The sequence below is a fragment of the Empidonax traillii genome, unplaced genomic scaffold (genome assembly GCF_003031625.1).
Source record: "Empidonax traillii isolate 1590-97213 ecotype Southwest subspecies unplaced genomic scaffold, ASM303162v1 scaffold1001:size240121, whole genome shotgun sequence".
Lineage (NCBI taxonomy): Eukaryota > Metazoa > Chordata > Aves > Passeriformes > Tyrannidae > Empidonax > Empidonax traillii.
Genome location: NW_020956194.1, coordinates 161,089 through 179,676, shown reverse-complemented (window position 1 = coordinate 179,676; position 18,588 = coordinate 161,089). Strand labels below are relative to the sequence as shown.

General features: G+C 44.6%; 1 protein-coding gene across 5 annotated transcripts in view; it reads left to right on the top strand.

Annotated features, from left to right (window-relative positions):
• HERC1 (HECT and RLD domain containing E3 ubiquitin protein ligase family member 1) overlaps window positions 1-18,588 on the top strand; it is a 91,170-nt gene that overhangs the window by 48,229 nt on the left and 24,353 nt on the right. For all 5 annotated transcript variants that reach the window (XM_027903953.1, XM_027903957.1, XM_027903958.1 and 2 more), the window contains exons 29-47: window positions 686-923; window positions 1,831-2,024; window positions 3,107-3,262; window positions 3,464-3,570; window positions 3,795-3,905; window positions 3,987-4,163; window positions 5,075-5,314; window positions 5,498-5,581; window positions 6,036-6,556; window positions 8,437-9,212; window positions 9,961-10,159; window positions 11,087-11,247; window positions 12,444-12,560; window positions 12,723-12,954; window positions 14,132-14,256; window positions 14,808-15,028; window positions 16,607-16,875; window positions 17,301-17,353; window positions 18,103-18,303. In XM_027903953.1, the coding sequence (XP_027759754.1) occupies window positions 686-923; window positions 1,831-2,024; window positions 3,107-3,262; window positions 3,464-3,570; window positions 3,795-3,905; window positions 3,987-4,163; window positions 5,075-5,314; window positions 5,498-5,581; window positions 6,036-6,556; window positions 8,437-9,212; window positions 9,961-10,159; window positions 11,087-11,247; window positions 12,444-12,560; window positions 12,723-12,954; window positions 14,132-14,256; window positions 14,808-15,028; window positions 16,607-16,875; window positions 17,301-17,353; window positions 18,103-18,303 (4,182 nt within the window). The remainder of the gene's footprint in view (window positions 1-685; window positions 924-1,830; window positions 2,025-3,106; window positions 3,263-3,463; window positions 3,571-3,794; window positions 3,906-3,986; window positions 4,164-5,074; window positions 5,315-5,497; window positions 5,582-6,035; window positions 6,557-8,436; window positions 9,213-9,960; window positions 10,160-11,086; window positions 11,248-12,443; window positions 12,561-12,722; window positions 12,955-14,131; window positions 14,257-14,807; window positions 15,029-16,606; window positions 16,876-17,300; window positions 17,354-18,102; window positions 18,304-18,588) is intronic.

Sequence of the window (18,588 nt, the reverse complement as noted above, 5' to 3'; positions counted from 1 at the left end):
ACCACGATCTTCCACAGTCACTTTTGGGGCTTCAAAGTGATTTTTAGGCTTTTCAGTGATATAAGAAAGCAATTTTCTGAAGAGGTGAGAAATTTCCAATCCCTTCCTTTGGTGAAGTGAGCTTGTTTTAAACCCAAAGCTGAGGAACAGGGCATTTTACCTCTTTGGAAAGCCTTTTGTCCTGTCCTGTATCCAGATATTACCTTGTGCTCAAGGGATAGCTGAGCTCTGCACTGACCAAGAGCTCCAGCACTGCAGAGAACCCTGGAGTTTGAATTTATTAATGGGACCCAATGGCCATTCTTACCTGAATTGTTTTACTGTCTCACTTACAATTAAACTGAGAGGAGTTTCTTGAGAATCCATGTGAAGTACAGGTAGAAAATGAAGTATTGTACCCAGTTATCCTTCTCTAGAGAGAAATATCTGGTTTGAGATTTAACCTCAGAACATTTACCTCTCAAACCAGATCTGCATGATGTTCTTCCTTTGGCCACCTTGACAGAGTCACCCTGATTAAAGGGGTACAGCAGAAAGACCCCCTCAGAGTGTCTGACAAAGCCTCACTGCTTCCTTGAGAATTTCACTCATTAAATTGTGTTTAAAAAACAATCTGCCGTTCTTCTGCCTTGGTGTCGTTCCTCTGAGCAGCTGATTAATCAGAAACCCCTCTCTGACCCCCTAGAAGCACAGCAGCGCCTGCTCCTGGTGACAGTGTTTGCTCTCAGCGTGCACTACCAGCCCGTGGACGTGTCCCTGGCCATTTCCACGGGGCTGCTGAACGTGCTGTCCCAGCTGTGTGGCACTGACACCATGCTGGGCCAGCCCCTGCAGCTGCTGCCCAAAACTGGCGTTTCCCAGCTCAGCACAGCTCTGAAAGTGGCCAGCACAAGGCTCCTGCAGATCCTCGCCATCACCACGGGGTGAGTGTCATCTGCTCCCTTGCTTTTGGAAAACTTAAATGTTCCACTCTTCATCACCCTTGAAAAATAACCTTTCTGTAGGACGGTAAATGTTGCTCAGGAGTGCGTAAGTGAAGGGCAGATCAAAAAAAAATAGTCATATTCTTCGTAAGAAAGATGGACATAAGACTTATAAATATATTTAACTTGTGAGTGTTTGGACCAGAATAGTTACAACTCTCTGGCCTGCAAACATTGTATTTGATTAGTCCCCAGTTGGTGGTTCAGCTTTTTATGTAGATCTGCTCAGTTGATGGGATAAGACTTTCTGTTGCTGTGTAAAATCATTTCTGTAAAAACAATACCTGTAATTTGGTAGGAGTTCTTCAGAGCAGGGCATCGCGCTGCTTTTCAGAATATGAAATCATTTGCTGAGGATTAGTGGCCTCTGCTAGACCGTGGAACAGGATGCAGAGTCCAATCAGTACTTAAATATTTAATTTAACTCAGTACACAGCAGTGGAGAAAGTATTTTCTATTTGGGGCAAGACTATTATTTGATATTCAGTGCTTGCACCTTCATTCAGTGTTCAGGCAGCACGTTGCATTTACCTGCCAGGTGTGTCATGACAAAAACTCAGTCACCCTCCACCAAAAAATCCCCCCAGCCATGGAAACAACCCCTCATCCTTGGAACTTGCAGTGGAATTATGATTAATAAACAAAGCTGTTCTTTTTTTCCCTGGGAAGTACTAAAAATATATCCTTTGACTCCAAAGATTAGACAGTTTTAGTTTAATTAGACATTAGTTTTAAAAGAGTTAAAAAAAGTAATAATCCAAGCCTGTGGTGGAGGGAGGTGCTGCGATTATTGTTCCTTGGATCAGTTCAAATACTCTTCTTTTTTACTTTTTGTGTGTCTGGACAGAACCTATGCTGATAAACTGAGCCCAAAGGTGGTGCAGTCTTTGCTGGATTTGTTGTGCAGCCAGCTGAAGAACTTGTTGTCACAAGCTGGGGTGATGCTTATGGCTTCCTTTGGAGAAGGGGAAGGGGAGGAAGAGGAGGTGGAATCCAAAAAGGCGGATTCAAGTGGGGATAACGAGAAGAGAGACTTCAGAGGTAAATATTTTGCATCATTTCTGTGACAGTTGTAAAATACCAGAAACCATAATAGAAGAGATCACTGCAGTGTTTTGATTTTTGTTGGGTCATTTTTAACTCTGTAAATTAGATTCAGGCCGTCAAATAATTTAGTGCTCTGTTCAGATTTATATAGAATCGATGCATAAAGTGATGTAAGGACAGGAGCAGGCTGAGAACAAGAATTACTCCATCTGGTTTGGAATTAGGAATAAAGTATAGTTTCCCTTGAAGAATGAGTTGGTGGTGGTGTTTTTCATGTGTGTGGTCATAGGGATTCATCTGAATTTCAATCTAGAAATAAATGTAGTTTTATTCAGGGAATTGTTGTATTTGAGCAGTTTTGCAGTTTGAGTGGATGGCAGGAGGGTGACACTACTGCCATGTGAAAAAAAAGCTGCAAGAAAAGATTTTCTGAAATTCTGATGTCTTCCCAGTGTTTGCAGTCCTTAAGGAACACTTTGATTTTCTGTGGCAGTTATGGGTTTGAAGAATTATCATTTGTGGCTTGGTTTTAGGTGTACATATGTTTTTGTTTGTGCTTATAATGATCTTCACTTACAAATAATGCAATGGCTGATGAATCAACAAGCTAATTAATCACAAAATAGGATATGAAGTCTTTCCACAGACATTTTCATGCTAGAACTTCCTTGGGAATACCCCTCAGGGTGGGAAGAAGTTCAGTGTTTTGCATCAAAACCACTGCCCTACTGGGTGGTGAGACAGGAGAGCTGGGAGTGATGTTGAGGTTACATGGAAGATGTTTTAATTTTCTCTTCCTCTATTTTTCATTGGCAATTAATTAAATTATTCTTCCCCCAGTTGAGTCTGGGATAATTCGCCCATGAGGATAAAAAAATATCTTGGGCCGTGAACGTTTAATCTTCTTTTCTGTCCCTGTCTTGCTGAGGAGCAGAAGTGAGAGCACAGCTTGGTGGGCGCCTGTCAGCCACCGTGGAATAACTGAGCATGGCATTTTCACCTCCAGAACAGTAGCAGGACTGCCAGTGGAGCTGTCATGTTGAGCTGTGGTGACAGTGTTTCATTTCCCTCCCCAGCTGCCCTGCGCAAGCAGCACGCGGCAGAGCTGCACCTGGGCGACTTCCTGGTTTTCCTGCGCAGAGTTGTGTCTTCCAAAGCCATTCAGTCCAAGATGGCATCTCCCAAGTGGACAGAAGTGCTCCTGAACATCGCTTCTCAGAAGTGCTGCTCAGGTACGACCCCGGCAGGACGTGCTGGGGGGGTTTCTTGTGGTTCCAGAAATGGAGCCCTGTTAGAAACACGTCACACGGGGAGCAATCAGAACCTACTAGAGTAGATGTGCACAGGAGTTGCACTGGTGGGGTGTAACCAGGTGTAGGCCTGATGCAGAGGGCTCTTTGAGATCGCTGACCTGTTGTTTGTTCCACCCTCAGGAGTTCCCTTGGTTGGCAACCTGAGGACCAGGCTGCTGGCGCTGCACGTGCTGGAGGCGGTGCTGCCTGCCTGTGAATCTGGCGTGGAAGATGATCAGATGGCTCAGGTCTCTATATTTTGTTATAAACCTTTACACCTGTCTCATTAAATTCATGAATGTTTCCTAAGTTTGTTCAAAATCCAGTCTAGTGAGGCTCAGTGTAGATATTCAGTAATCCAAGAGTACTAAATATTTTGATGTTTATACATGTGAAGTAAAGTAAAGCAATACAATTCTACTTGTCCTCATGTGGGAGTTAAAATAATCTGAATTCTATTCCAATGCACCAGGTTGTTGAGAGATTGTTCTCACTTCTGTCTGACTGCATGTGGGAGACTCCAATAGCTCAGGCCAAACACGCCATCCAAATCAAGGAGAAAGAGCAAGAAATGAAGCTGCAGGTAACGACGCTCGTCCTTTGTCTCGTGGCTGATTGCTCCTGAATCACACTGACCACTCGTGTTTTGGCCTGTTCCTGGCAGAAGCAAGGAGAGTCTGAAGATGAGGATGAGAATCTTCCCATCCAGGAGGTGTCCTTTGATCCTGAGAAGGCTCAGTGCTGCATAGTGGAGAACGGGCAGATTCTGACTCATGGAAGTGGAGGCAAAGGATACGGTTTAGCATCCACTGGAGTCACTTCTGGGTGTTACCAGTGGAAGGTGGGTTGCACAAATGTGCATTTCTTCTCTCACTTGGATTTGGAAATATTCTGGGATGTATTAACAGCAGCTGCCTCTGGTTTTTTCCCTCATGGCAACATTCTTGAGTAAATGGCGTTGTGATGTTTATGGTTGCATTCAATCATCTTAAAGATCTTCTCCAATCTAAATCATTCTGGGAGTTTATGATTTTTCAGTCCAAAGGGAAGAGTCTGTGGCTGCTTTTTGAGTGCTGCTGTCAGGGTATTTCAGTGCACAGGTTGGAGAGTGTCAGTGTGTTGTGTGTTTGTAGAGGTGATGGTTCTTGTCCCTAAGATCCGTAATCAGCACGAATGTGCCTGGCTTTGCAAAAGTTACCCGCTGAAATACGTACATTTTGAATTTTTTCTGTAGAAAAACACTTCACAAAACACTGTTTTCTTGCAAAAAGGCACATCAGCCTGACTGGCAAGAACAGTGTTTTAATACACCATCTGAAGTGATTTTAATTTTTTCAGGAATATAGATATATACCTAGTTGTGGTCCTTGTTGGTACCACCTTTGAGCATAACACTTATACTTCTTTTTTTTCCACTTGAGTCTGTGACCATGAGATAAAAAGCTTTTTTCTCTCTGTAATATTATTTTTAGCACTTGTAGCCCAACACCTCTGTTATGTTTTGAGTCCAGAAAAAAAACCCCCAACTTCTTTGTGTATTTACATATAGTCTTCTTTATTACTGGTACGTGAAGATTAAATGACTTGTCAATGATTGACCTTATACACCAAGATGTCATTTTAGAGCTAGAGCACAATTTCACCTTATAAACTTGAAACAGAAACGTACCTACCTACGTGCCAGGAAAATCTCCACTGCTTTAATGTGTTCAAGTGCCCATTCTTGCATTTTTTTTTTTTCAACCCTGCCAGTTCTACATCGTGAAGGAGAATCGAGGCAATGAGGGCACCTGCGTGGGGGTTTCCCGCTGGCCCGTCCACGACTTTAACCATCGCACCACCTCGGACATGTGGCTCTACAGGGCCTACAGTGGCAACCTCTACCACAATGGAGAGCAGACTTTGACCCTGTCCAGCTTCACCCAAGGAGATTTCATCACCTGTGTGCTGGATATGGAAGCGAGAACCATTTCCTTCGGGAAAAATGGAGAGGTATTTAACGTCAGTTGTTTGGTTTTTAAGTGCAACGTGGATGGACGTGACGGTTAAAACTCGTGATAGTTTCGGCGCTTAAAACCTTTATCACACAGACACAACTTTTTCGTGTTTTAATGATTTTGCTTGTTAAGCTGTTCTGAGTTTGAGGGGGTTTTTGTTGTGGTTTTTTCTCACTAGGAGCCCAAACTGGCTTTTGAAGATGTGGATGCAGCTGAATTATACCCCTGTGTTATGTTCTACAGCAGTAATCCAGGAGAGAAGGTAACTTGAGTGCTCATCTGGGTGGATGTGCTGGTTTTGACTGGGCTAAGCCAGTAATTCATCATGGTGCTGTTTGGGATTTCTGACCAAAACCATGTTGGTAATACAGTGTTTCAACTGTTGTAATCTATTGTAAATTCAAAATGTATTTTAATACTTAGCCTTGATTTACAGACTTGATGTTCTACATGGAAAATTCAGTTCCCCAGAAACCAGGGAGGATGTACTATTAGGATTTCTGGATAGTCTTTTGTGAGAAACCATGGACTGTTGTAGTTTCAACATCCTTGAGTTTGAAGGGGTGAAGGTTCTGATCAGCGTTCAGATGGATTAGGAAAGCAAGAAGAGGCAATGCTAATAATTACTTCGAGTCAGGAGACTCCTGTGTTTATAAAAAGAGCTCATTCAGGTATGTTGAGAAGACAACTTTGACACTGTTCCCTTCCACGTGTAGGTGAAAATCTGTGACATGCAGATGCGAGGGACACCCAGAGACCTCCTGCCTGGAGACCCCATCTGCAGTCCCGTGGCCGCCGTGCTGGCAGAGGCCACCATCCAGCTGATCCGGATCCTGCACCGCACCGACCGCTGGACACACTGCATCAACAAAAAGATGGTGGAGAGGCTGAACAAAATCAAAACCTGCCTCAAAGAAGCGGGGCAAAAGCTCAAGAAGAGCCGCTCGGTTCAAAGCCGGGAGGAGAGCGAGGCGAGAGAGGAGAAGGAGAGCAAGGAGGAGGAGAAGGCCAAGCACGGGCGGCACGGGCTGGCCGAGCTGTCGGAGCTGCAGCTGAAGATGCTGTGTGCCGAGGTGTGGCCCGTGCTGGCCGTCATCGGAGGGGTGGATGCCGGGCTCAGGGTCGGAGGGCGCTGTGTGCACAAGCAGACGGGCCGGCACGCCACCCTGCTGGGCGTGGTCAAGGAGGGCAGCACCTCTGCCAAGGTGCAGTGGGACGAGGCTGAGATCACCATCAGGTACGTGTTGGGTGCTGGGGCTTGGGAACCGGCACAAGTGTCGCTCAGCTCACACCGGAGTCAGGGTTTGGGAACCATCACAAGTGTCACTCAGCTCACACCGGAGTCAGGGTTTGGGAACCGTCACAAGTGTCACTCACCTCACACCAGAGTCAGGGTTTGGGAACTGTCACAAGTGTCACTCAGCTCACACCAGAGTCAGGGTTTGGGAACTGTCACAAGTGTCACTCAGCTCACACCGGAGTCAGGGTTTGGGAACCGACACAAGTGTCACTCAGCTCACACCAGAGTCAGGGTTTGGGAACCGGCACAAGTGTCACTCAGCTCACACCGGAGTCAGGGTTTGGGAACCGTCACAAGTGTCACTCAGCTCACACCGGAGTCAGGGTTTGGGAACCGGCACAGTTGTCACTCGGCTCGCACCAGAGCCGTGCTGAGCAGTCACTCTGAGTTTACACTGGAGCGGTGGTGAAGTTGATGCTGCCTCGAAGGGGGGTTCATTCACGGCCTGACTCCCGTGGGGAGCCCAGGGGGTGCCCCTGTGCCAGGTGTGAACAGGCTGGAGCTGCTGTTCTGCTGAGGATGGGGAGAACCAGGGAGGAGGCTGCAAGGAGATACCCCCTTTTCCACTTGTCTTGCCTTCAAAGGGAAGGCACCTGGAAGGAGACTCTGCAATGAAGCCAGTGGCTTCTCTGGGCTCTCTGGTGCTCTCACAGGACCTACCTGTGTTTCTGTGTGGAAAGATTGGACTCATTTAATTTCTTAAGCTACTTCTGCCTGTAGCTGAACCACAGTCTTGTCGAGAAATTCAGCACTAATTATTTTCTTTCACTGCCAGTAAAAAAAAAAAAGACATTTTGAAACAGCCAAGGTCAGTTTACCTCTTAGAGCTGTTGCAGAGTTGTCTCGATTTAGTTCCAGGTATAAATTCTTTTAAATGTGACAGTAGAGCCTTAAAGTGAGTGTGGCCTTGAAATAACTTGAACCTTTATTTGAGTGAAGTGGCACAGCACTTGAACTTGGTAAAGCATTGAGTTCAGTTCAGAGTGTACCTTCTTAATTAAAAGAAGGCTAAAGCTTGCTTTCATTTTTAGGTAGAAGTTTATATTGTAAAGTGGGAAAGAAAACATTTTGGGATAATAAAAGGAAGATTTAAAAATTGTTTATCTGCTGGATGTATGGAAAATACAAGATGTAGGACATATAGACTGGTGAATTTTTGTCCTGCTTCAAGTGAAAATTAGCCAAGTGTAACAGTCCTAAATATTACCTGAAGGTACCAGTGGATGTAGATGACAGATAGAGCTCTGTGTCTGTTGGCTTTTCTGAGCTGTGTTTTTAAAATCACTGTTCTCACCAAGTAATCTGTCCTGACATACCAGAGACAGAATTACCATGAGCTGTCAGCAGTGTGGTGATGAATACTTGAACAGGAACATGAGGTCCATCGAAGCTTTTCCTTCCTGTGAAATGTTTTTCCTTTATAAACTTTTGTATCTGTGCTCAAGATTCAGCTCAGGTACAATGATAAAATTGACCTTAAGGTAGTTTTTTAGCAGAAGCATGTTACATACTTGTAAATAATCCAACCAAAGCCTATGTCAGCAGAGAATTGAGAGCTTCTGAGGGGCTTCTGGGTTTCAGTGCTTGTTGAAAACCTGTGTATGCTTTGTTGCCTTTACTTTGAAACCATATCTCCCTGTTTTCTGGCCATAACCTCATTATCCCCCCACCCCCACGTTTGCATTTGATTTTTAGAATCGCTTTGTTTATTTTATCGAATATATTTTACATCTTACTTTGCCTACATTATTTCCTGTACTTTCCTCCTGTCTCTCCCTCACTTGCTTTTTCCTGTGTCATTCTGATCTTTATTAAAGCTTCCCAACTTTTTGGTCGCCTAGTGACACCCCCCTGTATAACCTGGAGCCCTGTGAGCCACTGCCTTTTGACGTTGCGAGATTTCGTGGGCTGACAGCCACCGTGTTGCTGGACCTTACCTATCTGACTGGCATTCACGAAGACGTGGGAAAGCAGAGCACCAAGAGGCACGAGAAAAAACACAGGCACGAATCCGAAGAGAAAGGGGAAACGGATCAGAAAGCGGAGGGCGACGCCGCATGGGACGCGCGGTCGGGAGCGAGCGCCGACGACAGCAAAGGACACGGTGCCACGAGCTCCAAGCTGGAAAATGAAATCGTTTCCTTCTCTTTAGAACCTTCGACGCTAGGTATGGAATCCCAACACCAACCTGGGGAAGGCAGGAAAAAGAACCACGAGCACAGCCCGAGGAGTCACGACATAGTGCAGTCGGAGATCAGGGCTGTGCAGCTGTCCTACCTTTACCTGGGGGCCATGAAGTCCCTGAGCGTCCTGCTGAGCTGCAGCAAATACGCCGAGCTGCTGCTGATCCCCAAGGTGCTGGCGGAAAACGGGCACAACTCGGACTGCGCCGGTTCCCCGGTGGTGCACGAGGACGTGGAGATGAGGGCGGCCCTGCAGTTCCTCATGAGGCACATGGTGAAACGGGCGGTCATGAGGTCACCCATCAAGAGAGCCCTGGGGCTGGCAGACCTGGAGCGGGCACAAGCCATGATCTACAAGTTAGTGGTTCACGGGCTGCTGGAGGACCAGTTTGGTGGCAGACTTAAACCAGGTACGTTTTCAAAATGATGGGACTATAAGGCTACGTTGATTTTTATTTTTTCATTTTAATTATAGTTGTTCGTGGCAACGATAATACAGACAACACAGTCTCGTAATTTTGTGGTGGTTGTGCTTTGGAGGAGTCTTAATTGGACAGAGAAATTTTGAAAAGCACTTTTACTGTTTTATAAACGTAATACTGACTTTTTTGCCTTTTTTCCAATTCCCTATTAAAATAAATAGTGAATGTATATCAGTCAATCAGAAATATAGGAGCTTCTAATTTGCCTATAGTGCTATTTAATAATGAGCAGTTCTGTCTGTAATTGTCAGAAGGATTTGCACTCCTAAACCAACAAAAAACGCCTCTTAAAAATGTTACTCGGACAACGGGGTTAAAGATAGCTTTGTAGTTAATCAGCTCTGTTTCCATGTCTGAGACCTCTTCCCTGTTACCTGTTTTGGGAATAATCCTGGCTGTTACAACCATAAATCTAAATACAGTAAGATCTGCTGGAAGTAAATGTCTTACTTGCTGTTTACCTTGTGTTGGTATCACGACAGCAGGAGCTCGTGGGCTGATTTCTTTACATCAGTCTGTGATTACTGGCAGCAGAAGTGAGTGTATGGTGTGCATTCCCGGGGAGAATTTGGAATAATGACAGTTATTTTTGAAAGCTGGAAGTTCAGCCATGGCTACTGTTTTGCCCTACACAGTTATATTAATGTTGCCTGTAACCTCCCCTTTTCCCCTGCAGAAGTGGAGCAACAAGTAGAAGAAGGTGATCAGTCTCAGCAAGCCCAGACTCCGGTGACAACCAGCCCTTCTGCTTCCAGCACAACTTCTTTCATGAGCAGCTCTCTGGAGGATACAACCACTGCTACTACTCCAGTCACTGACACAGAAACAGTTCCAGCTTCAGAATCACCTGGGGTTATGCCTCTCAGCCTTCTTAGGTAAAACATCTGCAGCATGTATGATTTTGGGGGTGTGGGGAGCCAGCTGTGTGGTTTATTTACAATAGATGTCTTTAGATAAGCCTTTGAAGATGCTACTGTTTGTATTTACTGTCCAGAAGTGCCTCTGCAGAGGGCACAGTTTAATTAGTTACTTTGCCTTGCAGGCTTTGTGTTATTAGAAATAAAAAACTGTTAAGCTTTTATTCTGCGCTGTGTGTATGTGTAATATCTGAGTGGTTCAAGAGGGAGAAAATACCTTGCTGAAGTTGTCTTTCAGTTCTCCTGTTTATTTGGTACAGCTTAAATTATTAACGTCTGTATTGTTATTGTTAACAAATGTTTGTTGATTCTCAAACCAGAGTAGATCTTAGCTGGGAGGTGTCATCCTGTAAGCTAAGACATCGTTTCATTTTATATACTGAAATGGAAGATAAACCTGGGTGATCTGCAGAGACTGATTTGGGATGTTGAACGCAATCTGCTTTACGCTGCATGGAGTCCCATTCTAAGTTTAATAATTCTTAGAGGTTTTGCAGATATAATTTGATAAAAGCCAGAATGATGTCTTTGTACCGGGACAGTGAAAATATTCACCTGTTTTATTACTCTGCCTGAGTTCTGAACAAACTGGGGAAATGGGAAAAGCGTTTACTCATCGTTTAGTTCCTAGGACAGCCCTTGGTCTGGGAGGGGATTTTTAGGTGCATACTTAGAATTAATGTTACAGGTAAATTGGTAGGAATGAACTGTTCTGACAGGGTTTCTCTGCCCCTCTCTGTGTATGTGCTGTGCCTTACCCTTACAAAACACAACTGCTGTAAAGTAGGATTTTACCAAGTGCACTCCAATTTGAAGCATTTCTTGTGTCAGACCTTTCCCAGCATAACTCTTTTGGATAGAAACATCTCCTGTTTTCTTTTCCAGGCAAATGTTCTCCAGCTACCCAACCACAACTGTGCTTCCAGCACGGCGTGCTCAGACCCCTCCAATATCTTCTTTACCAACATCTCCTTCAGATGAGGTTGGAAGGAGACAAAGCCTGACTTCCCCTGACTCCCAGTCTGCCAGACCTGCCAATCGTACAGGTAACCTTGGAGGTGTCGATGGAAGTGTGGACGAGTCAGTAAATTCCCAGGAGCTCAGTGTCAGGATTGCAGAGATTGAAAACAAACCCAGTTTCTTTCTAAGGCAGCCTAACGTTCAAAGCATTGTTGAAAACCTTTTGGTGACTATTTTAGCACAAAAAAATGTAGATTATCTAGCTGCAGACTTCATCAAGCAAATGAAGTGAGTTTTCAAAAGCTGTGGGTTGGATTACCAACTGCATGTACAAAACCAGAATGCATGTCATTGGTAATTGCTTCAAAATGTTGGTCTGATTTGGGCTTGTTCCTTGCTTGTGTGCCACTGTCACATGCACTAATTTTCTAGCATGTTAGATCACATAACCATGTAGAAAACAAGAACTGGTGTATTTTATGATACATACACCAGTATGGCTCATTAATTGCAATTCATTACATTTAATGAGATGGAAAGGGCTGTCCCACCTTCCTGGGGTCCTCATGCTCCTGTCAGAATAATCTTGTGAAGGGAATGGGAGGCTTCAAAACAGAAACATGAAATAATTGGAGACTGAGCAAATTGTTGAGTGAGGGTCTTGAGCTTCTGAAGAGCACAAATGAGTGCTGTGGGGCAGAGGAGATAACACTAAAACCAAAATACATATGTATGTTTTGCATTAAATGAACAAAGGAGCCCAAGGTAAAGTATGTTCTCCAGATTTCATATTCGTGCTGAGAAACAAAGTCTGTGCTTTAAAATTCCCAAGTGAGAAACTTTTTATTCCTATTCATTTTCAGATGCATTACCAGCTTAGTTGAGGTGCCTTCCTGCCCCTTGTGAGGGATGTGTGCTGGTGTGATCTCTTAACATTTGGGAGTCCTGATTGGGACAAGGAGAACTTCTCTAGGCTAGCTAAATACAGATCAAATAGATAATTTGATACAGCTTTAAATGAAAATAATAGAGGTGTCTTAAAAGAAATATTTCTTTGATTGTCGTCAGTACCTTACTGGAGCAGAGGCACAGATAACCTGGGTTATCAATAACAATGAACAGCTTGGGGTTTCATTCCAGAAAATATCTTACTTTGTGGCAAGTGATGGAGAGAAAAGTTGAGAGCAGTTATTCCCGTATGTGAAGCTGATGTGGCAAAGCAAGGCCTAGTAAAGTAACTCCAAAGAAAGATTTATGCACTTGACATTTTCCATCTTTCCAGCTCTGTCTGATCCAAGCAGCCGACTTTCCACATCCCCCCCTCCTCCTGCCATCGCTGTGCCATTGCTGGAGATGGGCTTCTCCCTCAGGCAGATTGCCAAAGCTATGGAAGCCACAGGTAAATCAGTTTAAACCGAAAGATTGGATGCGCATGAAACACTTTTCTCCAGTAAAATGATTAATTTTTAAGTTCTTTAACCATTTATGGGGAAAAACCGATTTTTTAAAATAACCATCAGTGATAAAATACAGGTGTGAAGCGTGATTTCCCTGCTTTCAGGTGCCAGAGGAGAAGCAGATGCCCAGAACATCACAGTGCTGGCCATGTGGATGATAGAGCACCCTGGCAATGAAGATGATGAGGAGCCCCAGTCGGAGGGGACTGCAGAGTCACGGCACGGGACAATCGTCTCCGGCAGCGGGGGGAAATCTGGAGATCATTGCTATTTACAGTCTCCAGGGGATATCCCTTCTGCTGATGCCACTGAAATGGAGGAAGGCTTTAGTGAGAGGTAACATGTCGTTCTCCTGCCACTGCTTGTGATGTTCCTGATCCTGGACATCTCACAGGTTCGGTGCTGCTGACAGAGTTACTGTGGTGCTGCTCTGGAATTTTCTTACTGCACGAGTAGGAGCAAAGATGCAATTTGTTTAGGTGTACCTGGTGAATTTGTTTTCCAGTGCTGTGCAGAACTGAGCAAGAATGTGACTAAGCATGTTTCCTTAAAAAAAAAAAAAAAAAAAGGAAAGGAAGAATGAAAAAAATGAGGGCTTATAATTGCATTTTAACTGAAAGATGGAGTAAGAAAACCAAATTTTGTTGGTGCACTTCTTCCCCTGCAGTTTATACATGAACTGGGATTTTTCTACCTTTTAAAATTAATTCTTGGTTTGTCCAGAGCAGATGAAACTTGAAGTTTACTTTCTCAGTCACCTTCACAACCTTAGAGCTAAACTAGCTCTTAAAGAAGGTGGTGGTTCTTTTTGGGGCTTTTTGGTGGGTTCTTTTCCGTTGCTGTTTTGTTGGGTTTCTTTAAATCCTGGAAGTGGGGTTACATTTTGAAGTGACCCCTGTCAGGAATCATACCAGCATTTCTTTTAATACAGAGAATGACCATTACAAGATACATTTTGGGGCCATTTGTTCACATTCCTCAGTCCTACTGAGATAGGTGTTTTTAGGTTTCCTCCCTTAGTTTGTCCCAGATTAACTGTCAGTTCATGGAGAACTCATAGATTTCAGTTGGGACAAATAAAGTAACTTAAACTGATGTTTAGCAAAAGATTTGGGGCAAAAGGGAGATCAATTCAGTGAGCAGCAACAGAGATGTTGGGTTTATTTCTTTTAAAAACGAGAAAAAACCCAGTTCAAGCTGTAGTTAACACAGAGATGAGTGCTCTCCCAAAACATCTGCAGTGCTTAGGCCCTATGGAGGGCATCAGATAGGTATTGACATTGCTGCATCTGATTTGTTTGGGGTAAATGTCACAGTCAAAACCACAGCAAAATACTCAGTGCTCAGTGGGACTGAAAATTCTTGACCTCCAAATTCCTCTTTTTTTTCCTTCCACGAAAGAAAGGAAAAAAAAAAATGCTCCTAAACATGACTTTGGTATTTTTCCTCCCTTACTGTATTGTGGTTGGTTAAAACTTGGTTTGACTAACCAGTAAATTACGAACTCTTGTAGCCCTGATAATATGGATCACGTGGACAATGCAGCTGCTGCCAGTGGCCCTCCCTCCAGGAGTCGCTCGGCTGTGACACGGAGGCACAAATTCGACCTGGCTGCCCGGACCCTGCTGGCACGGGCTGGTGAGTGCCCTCAGGGACACATAAAGGGCTGGCACGGGCTGGTGAGTGCCCTCAGGGGCACATAAAGGGCTGGCACGGGCTGGTGAGTGCCCTCAGGGACACATAAAGGGCTGGTGAGTGCCCTCACAGACACACAAGGGGCTGGTGAGTGCCCTCAGGGACACATAAAGGGCTGGTGAGTGCCCTCACAGACACACAAGCGGCTGGTGAGTGCCCTCAGGGACACATAAAGGGGCTGGTGAGTGCCGTCAGGGACACACAAGGGGCTGGTGAGTGCCCTCACAAACACACACGGGGCTGGTGAGTGCCCTCAGGGACACACAAGGGCTTGGCCTAAGCAGGGAGGGAACAGGAGGGGGACTGGGACTTGGCCTGAAATGTAGAAAACTCCCTCTCACCTGTGTGTCGCTGCACAGTTCAGTGTTTCGTGTGGTAATAAGCAGAGGATGGTTAGCAGAAGAGTTACAAATGAAGTCAAAAGTAGAGCCGTCTCTGTTCCATGTCAAATAAAAGTCGTGCTTTCCCGTTTGTCCCTCCTTTTCTGCCTGGAGCGGGGTTGTACCGCTCTGTGCAGGCCCACAGGAACCAGAGCCGGCGGGAAGGGGTCTCCTTGCAGCAGGATCCGGGGGCTCTGTACGACTTCAACCTGGACGAGGAGCTGGAGATCGACCTGGATGACGAAGCCATGGAAGCCATGTTTGGGCAAGACCTGGCTAGTGATAATGATATTCTGGGAATGTGGATCCCAGAGGTATTGGACTGGCCTACCTGGGTGTGTGTGACTGCAGCGGGGGCTGCTTTAACTTACTGCTTTCTGCATGCTCGGGTTTGGGAATTTTCAAGTAACATGTGAACGCTTAAATCCTGTTTGGAAACGGCTCTAAATGCCAGCAGTGCTTCAAATCTTTTTGTTTATTCTGTAGCTTCATTTCTAGATCAAGAATAGTGTTTTCCCGTGTTTCTTGCTCAGCACTTCCCCATGGATGTAGTTTTTCTTCTCTCTCCCCGGACAGATGAGAACACAACTAGCGTGTGTTGTGATGTGTGTAGAGTTGTTCTGATGATATCAGTTAAAAATCAAGTAGGTGTTTCCAGATGGCTTAGCTGTGTGAGATAACACAGTTCTAAATGCCTCTTCTAGTACTGCTATTAACAGTATCAGATCTGCAGCAGCATCATTTGCACTTAAATCAGTTTTTCTTAATTTAATCTTGTCATATGTTTCATTCTCTGGGAAGGATGTGGTGACAGTGCTCACTGAATTGTTGTGTGGAGCAGTAAAATACTCTTGAGGTGGAAAAGAAATGTAATAACAGCAGTTTGGTAATCTTTGGATTATCCATGTCAAATTAGACAACTCATAAGACTAAGGTTTTGTCTCCTAATTGTAATGTTGGCTGACTTTGATATGGAAGCAAGTTTCAGTGTGCATATTGAATTTTTCAGAGCACTTGTTTCACTGAGACACCTCACTGAAATTACTGTCTTAGGACAGAAATGTACTTACAGAAAAATGAACTTCAGATTGAGATAAAACCTTGAAATTGGCTGATACGTAAAATTTGATTGTCTGAAACAAAAAAATATTTGTTAGATTTAGTTTCAGACAAGTTCTGAGGAGAACCAGATCAAGACAGTGTTGCCTGTGAGCAGGGTTAGAAGAGTTATATGTGACAAGAATTATGAGTCAATCTGAAATTGAATCGGAAACTTGGTGTTCATTTGTTTCGGTGTCTCCTCCGAAACTTTACTTCCAGCTGTTTTTTCCTGTTTTGAGGTGGTGTTCTCTTCATTATGTCCAGTGAAAGGCAGAAAGGAAGATTTAGGGACTGGAGTATCCTCTGAGGAAGGGCTGAGGGAGCTGGGACTGTTCAGCCTGGGGCAGAGATGACTCAGGGCAGTCATCTTACTGATGTGTATAAATACCTGCAGGCAGTGTGTAAATCCAGGCTCTTTCCAGTGACAGAACCAGAGCCAGTGGCACAAACTGAAGCCCAGCAGAATAAGGAAACACCTCCTCAACTGTGAGAATGTCCAAGAACTGGCACAGGTTGCCTAGACGGGTTGTGGTGTCTCCATCCCTGGAGATATGGAAAAGCCACCTAGACAAGGTCCTGGGCTTTAGGTGGCCCTGAGCAGGGGGGGTTGGATGAGATGATCTCCAGAGGTCCCATCCAACATCAGCCATTCTGTGATGCTGCTTTGCTTCTGTGCCAGTTGAGCATATAAATCTCACCGTGAGTGTAACAAAAACGTGCCGGGACACCCACCTGAGCTCGTGGGCGCGGTTTGTACCTGACGTGACGGGATCTGTTCTGCGCCAACAACACGTGCAAATCTTCCCGTGCAGCACGTCTGCGAGTCTGAGGACAGAGAAGAGGTGGTGGTCTGTGAGCTGTGCGAGTCCAGCGTGGTGAGCTTCAACCAGCACATGAAGAGGAACCACCCGGGCTGCGGGCGCAGCGCCAACCGGCAGGGCTATCGCAGCAACGGCTCCTACGTGGACGGCTGGTTCGGGGGCGAGTGTGGCAGTGGCAACCCCTACTACTTGTTGTGTGGCATCTGCAGAGAGAAGTACCTGGCCCTGAAGAGCAAATCCAAAACGTCCACTTCCGAAAGGTACGGAGAAAGGAGCCCGTGGAATTCCCAGCGGAGTTCCCCCGGCCTTAAAGTCTCTCGCTGTGTTCGATAAATGCGTATTTAGAAAAGAAAAGTGAACTTGATGCTTCTGGGTTATGAGTGAAAAACAGGGATTTTGCTTCTTATTGACTTGTGGAAACCTTTAATCAGTTTTATCTGACAGTTGCGGTATTTTCTGTGGGCCTTTCTCACATTAATACTGCCAAATTCTTCCCCCTCTCCACACACGCTTTTAGCCCCTTTTATCTATTTCTCTCTTATTAACCATTTCCACAATCACTCACAAACGTATGCAGACGTAACAGGAAGGTTAGGTTTAATAAGGAACCAACTTTAAAATTGTTATGCATGTTTTCAAAATATTGGAGCCATACAGTTGTTTCCTTTGTTCTTTTTTCCTGCAGGTACAAAGGCCAGGCTCCTGATTTGATAGGTAAACAAGACAGTGTTTATGAAGGTAAGTTTTGAAGTTGCACAGTGGTTTATATTTTCATAAAAGTACTTCCATGCAAATAAACCTGAAACTGCACACAAAGGTATATTTTTAGATCTCCCAATTAGATGTAATATTTTAGTTTTGGGCTTTTTTTTTTTAGTTCAAATCAGAAAAAAGCCCAGTGATTTTTTCCCCCCATTTTTCATCTAAGCAGTTGAAATGGCAAATACCTGACTTGGGGTGATAAGGTGTTGTGGGGAGATATTGTGTCCAGAACTGCACATGCAAAACCTGATGTTCAAATACTTCCCTTCAGCTACCTTTGTGGGAGAAATTAGTGTAAATTAATGTCTTAAAAGTCTGCCATTAGACTTGTTCTTAATTCTTCTACCTTTGGCCTGGGAGTGGTTTTCTGCTTTAAACAGATTATTTCTGGTATCTGTAGAAAAGCTTTCCCAGATGGTTCTTTGATTGTGGTCCTTTCTGTGAGCTGCATGATGGCAATTGTATGATTTACCACATCTGTGTATCTGAGACTAAACGAGTGCTCCAGGACTTGGGGCAAGTCCATCTACTGATAGATTAAAGGTGTTTGGATTCTACTATTGTGTCTGTGTCGACATCAGGAGATGAGTTTTTAAGATTTACCGAGTTGCAAACGACAATACGCATTTTGCACCTTGCACTGTTTTGTTTTTTTTTTAATTAATTGGAATTATTTAATATTCTAGCTTTTGTAACCAAGTCTAACTCTATTTCCCCAACTCTAGAAGACTGGGATATGTTAGATGTAGATGAAGATGAAAAGCTGACAGGGGAAGAAGAGTTTGAATTGCTGGCTGGACCTCTTGGGTTGAACGATCGACGAATTGTCCCCGAGCCCGTCCAGTTCCCCGACAGTGACCCCCTGGGGGCTTCTGTTGCAATGGTCACAGCCACCAACAGCATGGAAGAAACGCTGATGCAAATAGGTAAATGTCAAATGCATTTCATTCAAAGAAGAAATGATCATAATATACCACCTTCCCCTCCCCTTTAGTGTGGTTTTTGTAGGTGTGGTGCAGTAACAGTGACAATATTTCCTGCCTGCCACCCTGAGGGAGTGAAGACAGGCTCTAAAATGGCCTTAATTACAGAGCAATGAGGATTATGAATTAGCAGGAGGCTCGAAGCTTCATTTACCAATAAATCTGTGCCCATAGTTCAACAGTGGATGCCAGTAGCATGTTTTGCACTCAAAGAATGGATTTAAGTTG